The sequence below is a fragment of the Rosa rugosa genome, chromosome 7 (genome assembly GCF_958449725.1).
Source record: "Rosa rugosa chromosome 7, drRosRugo1.1, whole genome shotgun sequence".
In the NCBI taxonomy this organism is placed as follows: domain Eukaryota; kingdom Viridiplantae; phylum Streptophyta; class Magnoliopsida; order Rosales; family Rosaceae; genus Rosa; species Rosa rugosa.
The window spans coordinates 23,821,392-23,830,929 of NC_084826.1; the positions used below are offsets into that span (position 1 = coordinate 23,821,392).

General features: G+C 40.7%; 1 protein-coding gene across 1 annotated transcript; it reads right to left on the reverse strand.

Moving 5' to 3' along the window:
• Positions 1–2,106: 2,106 nt before the first annotated feature.
• LOC133723324 (receptor-like protein kinase FERONIA) lies at positions 2,107–4,840 on the reverse strand. The gene has a single exon (XM_062150137.1). The coding sequence runs from the start codon at positions 4,753–4,755 to the stop codon at positions 2,224–2,226; it is 2,532 nt and encodes an 843-aa protein (XP_062006121.1). The 5' UTR covers positions 4,756–4,840; the 3' UTR covers positions 2,107–2,223.
• Between the last annotated feature and the right edge of the window lie 4,698 nt (positions 4,841–9,538).

The window sequence follows — 9,538 nt, forward strand, 5'->3', positions numbered from 1 at the left end:
TGAGATTCTATGCATTGTAATCTTCTATATAAAGAGGCCCCTATTATCAATGAGAAGACACAGCAAATTCCTCTCAATTTCAGTTTCTCTACAACATTATTAAATATATATGAATGCTTTAATGAGTATGTAGTGAAATTGAAAAATTAAAATAGATAAGGAAAATAATAAAGAATGCAATCTAATATTATTGAATTGGAAAGTTTATAGAAAATCAATGTAATATTTTTTTGGTATAATTATTGTCCTTAATAGTCATTTTATAGTAGGTTATATATGTCATTTAATAATTCATAATAGAGTGAGGTCAAGTGAGCAGATTTGGAGGTCCCAATAGCAATACTCATTATAAATACATTTAAACTATTTAATCTTCATTTAAAAAGTAATATAAATTCAAAATTAGCTAAAATAGAGAGCATTGATACAGACATATTTCTAAAGTGGCTAGCTAAAATGACTTTTTAGCTATTTTGGCTAAAATTTGACTTAAAAATGGCTAGCATTGCTAAAGGGGTAAAGCTATGGTATGTTAACATTTCTCATATATCAACTATTTTTACCACTTTAAGGACTCATGTTACCACTTTGAGGACTAATATTACTATTTTGAGGACTCATATGGTAAACTAAGAAAATTTACCACTTTAAGGACTCATGTTACCACTTTGAGGACTAATATTACTATTTTGAGGACTCTTGTGGTAACTAAGAAAATTTACCACTTTAAGGACTCATGTTACAACTTTGAGGACTAATATTACTATTTTGAGGACTCAAATTACCACTTTTAAGGCAATTGTATGCATGTCATACGTTAACATTTTGTAGAATTTTCCTTGCTAAAGATGCTCTAACAAACTGGCAGAAATACAATTCTAAGGGATCAAATTGGCAATTAAGCCTAGTATTAATGTGTTGAATGACTTTTCTCTTCATGTACATGTTTGTCTCCATCTACAAGTAGTAATGATATGGCCTTAAGGCGTTTAGTTAAATTTGCATAGCCTGTTTTAGAGGCCATAATGAGTATAGTTCTGGATAAACAAGATTGCTCGATACATGTTCCAATGTTTTCATCTTGACTAGTTCAGGCCATTTCAAGAAAGAAAAAAAAAATTGTATAACCTCTCTAGAAAAAAAAAAAACCCAGTAATTATCACAGGCCAATTACGACAATTTTACCTTGGTTCAGACTTTTTCTTTTGAACATGTTGTCTTTTTTATTTTTTTTTATTTATTTTTTTTTTGGAGAAATGAAAATATTGTTTTTAGTTCTAAATACATGATAATTGTTCTTCAGTTTTAAATAGAAACGGGTTCGTAACCGAATCAAAAGCCCCCACAATTCACAGCGAAACGCCGCCGTTTCCCAATCCAAAATTCGTTTGCCGAAGCGAGAATGGCAGGAGTACAGAAATTGGTATCTGGAGGAATGCTTCAGTGTTTTAAGGAGTTCAAAGTTTGTAGCTTTATTGCGTACGTATCATCCTTTCAGAGATTTGCATGTGAATCTCCAACACCATTATGGAAAACCAGAAAAATTGATCTTCGTTGTTTGTGTTAGAAATTAACCTTCTTCAAGGGTTTTCCATATTTCACTAACATTTGTGGTTCATTAAAGTAATTGCAACAACTTGATGCCAGTTATTTTGGGGTGACATTTCTTTGTTTGATCTCTGTTTTTATTCACTAAGAAACTCTGATTCTGTGTTATCCTTGATGTAGGATATATTGGTATCTATGAAACAGTTGATGATTTTGATGAGCAGACTTGGGGCAGTTTTGATGATTAATTACTGGTATCCTAGTTTAGACTACCCTCTGAATTATAGATGGGAGTTCTATTAGTAAATTGTGATAACCCATTATTTCCCATTTGGACATTTGAACTAAATGTGTAGGAAATTTTGACAGTAAAAAGAGTTTTGTTATAACAAATGTGTTATTATTCTTCGCTTTCCAAATGATGGCTTTCTTATATTATGGGCAACTCTTCCGTTGCATTCGATGGAAAAGAGCTTCATAAGCTACGTAGTACAATGGTGACAAGTAATGCTAGGAATACCATAGGCATATAGAATGAGGTGTAATGTGATTTGAAAATGGCACAAGTAATATTGCATTCTATTGGTTTTCCTTCCAGTTCAAATATATAATGCAATACACTAACTTGTTCATGATTCTGTCCAGATTGCTTTCATTTCTTTGAAATGATGCTTATCATCTCCCACTTGGGTTGTTAATCTCAGAGAAGATAGTTGCTGATATACATTTAATGGAATCGTTGGTGGCAAGTCTTTGCTCATTACTGCTTGGTTCAGTTTCAACAATCCCTTCAGTGCAGTTGATATTCCCTTCTGCACACTGCTGAAGCTGCAATGCAAGTTCAAGCCCCCTAACAACATCAGTCATGGATGGCCGTTCTGTTCCATTGTCATGCATGCAACTGATAGCTATTTCGGTGAACTTATTCAGGCACTCGGCTGCGATCTTACCTCTTAAACTTGGATCAATGATTTGATCAATTTCCCCATTCTGATGACAGCTCTTGGCCCACTCAGCCAGGCTCACCTGCTTCAGCTCTTCTGCCTGCATCACTGCTGGCCTTGCACACAATACCTCAAACAACACTACACCAAGTGAGTACACGTCTGACTTCTCAGTCAGACGTTGTCGGCGGTAGTACTCCGGGTCCAGATACCCAAAACTACCTTTCACCACCGTGCTGATGTGGGTTTTGGACATGTTAGTCGTGCCCTTGGACAACCCAAAATCTGAAACTTTGGCTACCCATTTGTCATCCAATAAGATGTTTGTGCTCTTCACATCACGGTGTATGATGGTGCCCTTCGCACCACTGTGGAGGTATTGCAACCCGCGGGCTGTGCCAATACAAATCTGAAGCCGTTGCTTCCAAGAAAGAGGTGGTTTATTATTGTGGTAGAGATGGTCACGAAGGGTTCCACGGGACATATACTCGTACACTAAGATCATCTCACCTTTATCAGCACAATATCCAATGAGCGAAACCAAATGACGATGACGAAGTTGAGAGAGCATCTCGATTTCCGTCTTAAACTCGTGGGCACCCTGGGATGACTCTGGTTTCAGTCTTTTGATTGCAACTGGAGTGACTCCACCTTCGATACATCCTTTGTACACGTTGCCAAATCCTCCAGCTCCAATAATGAAAGTATCATTGAAGTTTTTGGTGGCAGCCTTGATCTCTGCCAGTGAAAAGTAACGACACAAATAAGAAGGTAAAGGTGACTCTGGGATCATGGTTGACCTCGTTATCCTGTGGCTGGAGTCAGTGTCCTTAGCTTTCCATCGTTGCTTGATGACCAAAAATCCGAGGACGAAAAACACAAGTATGCTGGACACAACAGCAGCAATGATGATTTGTACTTGTGTTGTCAGCTTGTAGTGTGAAGTTTGCTGTTTTGGTGTCTCCTCTGGTGGTGGGTTGCGTTTCAGAGGGACATTATTGCCATCTGGGTTGAATAATTTGAAGATTTCGATCCCATTCATCAATGCATCGGTATATGTACTCAACCAATCTAGTGGGGATACTTGCAACGCAATAGAGAGGTTAACTCTCTTCTGGCTTCCAGGGTCAGACATGAGCAAGATGTAGTCTCTGTATATCGGTATCCCATTTCCACCACTCCATTGAATTATGTCTGCTCCTTGTTCAGCAGTTTGATTGGCTATGTAAATTATAAACGTCCGGTTTCCGCTCTTGGTAATTTCAGACTCAAACTCACAAAAATGCAATCTAATAAGGTAGGAGAAGTTAGAGTCTACCGGAAATAACCAGGTGAGGTTGTAATTCTCGTTGATGGTTTTGTTCATCCCCATTGACCGACCTGTTTGGTAAACTACTTTTGGGGCTATGTACTCTGGTATTTTGATAAATTTGAGTTCAACAGTCCTGTTCTGTTGAAGAACACTGAGTCTTGTACTTTGATCATCCAAATAAAGGAGGTCTGTGGCATCCCAAGTCCGGTACAAGCCGGTGTCTTCCTTGGGCGAAACTATGCTTCCGCCAACGTTGATTCGGTATAGCATCTGTAGAGCTGTGCTGTTTTTGACTGGATATGAGTTTCTGCTGCTGAGAGAGTTAGCAGTAGAGTAATAAAGATTTGTTGGCATCGACCATATTTCAATCCCGTTGATGAAAGCATATGCCTTTTTGCTGGGAGTGAATGTGATGTTAAGGATCTGTTGTTCTCGCTCAACGTTAGTACAAAATTCTTTGAGCACCGTCTCAGAACGATCAGCATCGGCATTTGCAGAAGCGTTAAAGTCTTTGAGAAGAGTGAAGACACCGACTTTGACAGAGAAAAGAGACACGGAGAGGGAGAACTCGGCGCTGTATGAAGCTGGGTAGAAGTATAAGCGAATGAACTTCTGGCCCGGACTGACGGGAAATCGATAAGTGAATTCCGAGTAAGAAAGCCTTGCTGTGGGGTACGGTACTTGGCTGTGGCGTACGGTACCTCTCGAGGAGGACGATGGTAGTGCTTTCAAAGCTTGGGATGCGCGACCAACTTCTATAGGGGAAAGCTTTGAGTTGATATCTCCAGTCCAATTTCGAGAATCATAGTCACTGACATTGTGACCGGATGAGCCACAGTTAAGGGTGATATTATCAGTAGGAGTGTATATAGGTGGCGACTGACCGGCCACCAGTTGGACGATGATGTACTGAAACACAGAAAGGTAGAGAGGGATGAGAACTGGCTTCATTGTAATAACTGTGGTGGGACTTTTTTTTGCCTGGCATGGGTGAAGGCTTGTGAAGGCTTTAGGTATACAGATAATGTGCTCTCAAAAAAAAAAAAAAAAAGGTATATAGATAATGTCTGGTTGTGTTTTGTCTTTGAGACTCACTGATCGGAAGGGGGAAATAACCATTGTCATACACAAGGGGTAGTGGGGTAGGCGGTAGAGTTGAAGAACGACTTGTCCATGCTACTGTTGAAGTGTATAGATCGCCAGTCGTTATCATACACGAGTAGGAAAGTTTCCCTTGGCGGCTTGGCGTGTTTGGAAATGCAACTTGGAATTTAAAATAATTTAAAGAAAAGAACAAATTTTTTCTTTTCTTGTCTCTTGGTAAACTAGCGAATGATTGAGTCGGTGCACGTGCACGACCTTGTATCTCATCTCTCCAATTTGGGGAAGGCAATTACATTAGCCGGAGCTTCTTCCACCCACCCAAGTGGGTGCTCACCTAGGGTGTTTAACAGCGCGTGTATACACGCACTGTTAGGATTTATGTTTCCGTTAATCAACTAAGCCCCAATCTGAATGTCGGTGTTCTAGTCGACCTTCGAGAATCCCAAGAAGCGCTCCGCCGCCCGCATTGTTACTGCTGTGTGTAGGACGCGATCTTGGTGGTGATTTCTCCTGGCTTCGATGTCAGCGACGGGAATAGGTTGGTTGATATCTGGTATAATATAGGATATTGTGATTGAATTCTCAAATTGGATTACCCGCACTTCCTCCTTCGATTTCCACACTCCGCCGCTACGTCATCGTTCTCCGATCATCGTATCTTCTGCTGCGTCTCGATCCTCCACCGCCACGAACTCTTTTTTCGAGATCCAATTCGAATACCGGAATCAAAAGCCAAACAACAATAATCCAATTTGAATACCCGAATCAATGTCACAATTCTAGCGTCACTTTTCTCTAAGATCAATGTTCAATAGATCGATCATATTCTGCATTCTTTAGCATCCATGGGGTTGAGGCTTTTGGCACAGAAGAGGACTGGTAGTTGGGTACCCATTAAGCTGGTGGGTGGGTAGGGAAATACCTGCGAAAACTAAGGATGGGTATGGGTTAGTGCGGGTAATGCCAGATTGCCAACCTTATTGAAGATTGAAGATCTGGGATAGATACCCAGAAGATGAAAGATGAAGATCAAAGGATTGAGAAAGATCAAAGGATTCAAGCTCAGAAAACGACTACTGGATTAGCCGCTGATTATTCCTTTAAAAACCCACGATGACCCGACCCAGATACGCCGGCTGAGTTCGCCTTCATCTCCGCCGTTTCAGTTTCACCCATCGCAAAACCATAGTTCGATATAATTACCCATCTCCTCCAATTTTTTTGTTGACTGAACAATGTTTTTTCCCAACACTATTCAAAATCTGACGGTGACGGACAATTTTAACGTTGGACTCATCCTAAGGCTAATATTACATAGTCGCCTCAGCCATCTAGATCTGTTGACACGTCATCGAGGTGATCACCCACCTGGGTGGGTAGAAGAATTTTCGTATATTAGCGGCTTAAATATAGTCTAATCCCAATGTCTGAAGGTTGATAAAATAACTTTATTTTTCTTTTCTTTAGTAGCGACATAACTATCCATTTTTTAAGACATTTTATCACAAATTTCACTGTAACATGTATTTAATATTTGACTGGGTGCTCAACAAGATCTCAACTTCTTGATAGAATATAATAAACATGTATCTTGTGAACCAGGGCTTTTACGCGCTGAAAACCTAGAGATCGCCGTCGGCTGCTTTTGTCCCTGTCCGGCTGCTCCCGGCGCTGGTGATGGCCTCTGGCCTAGCCGGTGCACGTTGTGTGCGGCCGGACGGGTGTTCTACTTCGTGGGTGTGTCTCATTCTCAAGAGCAAGGTTCAAGCGGGGATGGCTTTTTGCTTTGTTTTTGGTCGCAGAGGGTTGCTGTATCGTGGCGGTGGGACGGGATCAGAGCGGGATTGGAGTGGGAGTGGGTCGGACCTGCGTTTGGTGGCTTTCCGTGGTCTGCAAACTGGATTCGAAGGCTGGCTGGAGGAAATCGAAGGCTGTTTGGGATCGCCGGTTTGGGTGACGGCGACGCTTGTTGCCGGATGTAGGGCTTACCTTTTCCGTTTGATGTCAGGTGGGGATCGTGGTGGCGCGGCCCTCCGATGGTTGGACGACGAGGGTGAGGCGACGGTGGCCCGGCGCCGGGGGAGGAGAGGTAGGACTGGTGGCGGGGGGATGCGGCATCTGTTTTGGGCCGGGTGGGTTGAGAGCGATCCATTTGCTGCAGGCTTTGTTTCTTGGGCTGGGATTTTGCCTATGGGCCCGATCTGGGCTAGAGTTTGGGGTTGGGTTCACTTTGTGGGCCTTGCCTCAGGTTTTATTTCATTTATATTTGCTAGTTACTTATGTTGCTTATTTTATTTGCGCTTTTTGCGAGTAATAAGTCCCTCACGTTATTGTGAAGGGTTAGTCGGGCTATATGCCTGTGTATGCACTCAAAGTGCCTTGTCTGCTCTAGGAGGGCGGCGAGCTTCTTGCTTCGTCAAATGGTCGTTGCCGCCTAGTGGTAGGGTGAAGATAAGTGTCGTCAGATTTATCCTCCGGCGGCAACATAGTAGGAAAGCTGTGCTAAAGCGGGTACTTATGCTACGTTGTAATCGTGTTACATATCGAGTTATCTTTCCGTTATGTCACTGCTATGTTAAAGCAAATAGAGTAGCCAATAGAGCACTCTTTGCTAGTTGGTGTTTGTTAGAATACAAGTATTTTGTAGAGATTCCTGATACTATTTTGGGACATACTCTAGTTGCTCATTGTAATCAGGGGTTTAGGCTTAATGTCCCCCCCTTGTATTCAACAGTTTCATTAATCAAGGCTTGAGGGCAGCTGCACCAGCCCTTTATTCAAAAAAAATAAAAATAATAAACATGTATATATTATCCACATACGCTCCTATTATTTCAGAAAGATATCTCTCATTTTGTTAACAGTGTTGCTCGTCGATCATCTATCTACCAAATGGATCAATGATCTCAGAGAAGATCGTCCCGGTCAACACTTAAAAGGATTCGTTAGCCCGAAAATTTTGTTTACTGGACCCTTCATTGTCCTTAATTGAAACAATCTCATCTTCATGCATGCTTTCAGTGGTATCAATATAATCCTCATTACTCTTTCGAATTCTTTTTTAACCATACGTAAACACTGATCGGTAAGTTGAGCAATGTGTTCCACTGCAGAAAATCCTCTTTGTGATCCATCTTCAATCACATACCAAGTCATTACATGTGCATTGTCTCCAATTGACCGATGGTATTTGTCATTATTATAATCTTTCACAACCATGTGAACTTTGAAGTAAAGCTTGCATTAAACAAAAGAAAGAAAGACTAAAGTGGAGTCAATGATGGGTTCTGGACTTCTGGTATAATCTTTCAACGGCAGCAATTTCAGCCTTGGAAAGTTCAGAGGATCCTCTCCTAAGCATATTTCTCTCCTAACCTACCTAAATTTTCAACCACGTAATGACACATGTAAAAATCATATCTAATAGTTTACATAGTGCCACGTAGTCTTGACATCAAAATCCAATACAGAATAGTTGTTGATCGCGCTTAGAGCCTTAGAGAATCTCTTTCTCCGCCTCAGTCTCCCTGTCATCTCCACCCTCCTCTCCGCCCTCGCCGACGCCAAGTCCCAATCCTCCCCTGGCTTCGTCGTCCTCATCAACACCGCCCGTCGCAATAGCAGTTCTAGGCAGAAAAGACTCTCTCTCTTTCTCTCTCTCTCCTCAACACTAGCAAATCACTCTCTCTCTCTGTTAAGTTTTTGACTCATCCTTATGGATTTTGGTGGTTGCTATATTTTCTTCTGGGATTGGTTGTGATTGAGTTGATGGAAGGAGATTGGTTGGGAATCTGGGATTCGATTGATGGGTTTAATTTCTGGGGCTGGGTGTTCCACTGATGGGTTTCTTCCCTATAAAATTTCATTAACTAATACCTGGGTTTCTTCCTCTCTTCAAGCATTGCAAGGGATCAACCACACCCATTAATTTGGTCTCTCTTTTGTTTTCAGAAAATCAAATTGGTTCCATATCAAATTTCATTTGAACCCACTTGATAAATTGTTATATGCATTGGTGCTGAGTGAAGTAAAAGAAGAACAGAGGGAAGAGAGAGAGAGCGTCCATGAATGATGCTATCAATTTGGTCTTCCTTGTATATACCCATAGAAAGAGGATCCGGGATCAACCATATACATATACCCATCAATTTGATATTTTTATTTTATTTTCAGAAAATCAAATTTAATGAAAACCACTTGATTAATTGCAGTTGCTGTATGTATTGGTGAAGAAGTAAAATTCATGTTCGAGAGAAGAGAGAGAGAGAGAGAGAGATCAACACTTTTGTTCGGCAGGGTGGAAGGAAGAGAAGAATAAGATAAACAATGAAAAAGACAAACTAGCTTTGTTGTAGTTTTGTAGATCATTGAATATGCAAATTTGACACGTGTTTTAATCTCGGCCAAAGGTTAGGTTTAGGAGAGAAATTGATAAACGATGAAAAAGACAAACTTGTTCAAGTAAATCCAGAATATGTGTCTGGCCTAAACTCGAGATTACTTGCTCTAGTTGAAATAAGATTAATATTAGAGATATTTTCGGAGAATCTTAGGAGATATCCAATTAATGTACGATTATGTTTCCATGTACAACTCTATCTCTATGCTTGTAATCCTCTATATAAAGAGG

Bases quoted from the DNA above. Each gene is read 5' to 3' on its own strand.
- LOC133723324 (XM_062150137.1), bottom strand. From the start codon at position 4,755: ATGAAGCCAGTTCTCATCCCTCTCTACCTTTCTGTGTTTCAGTACATC.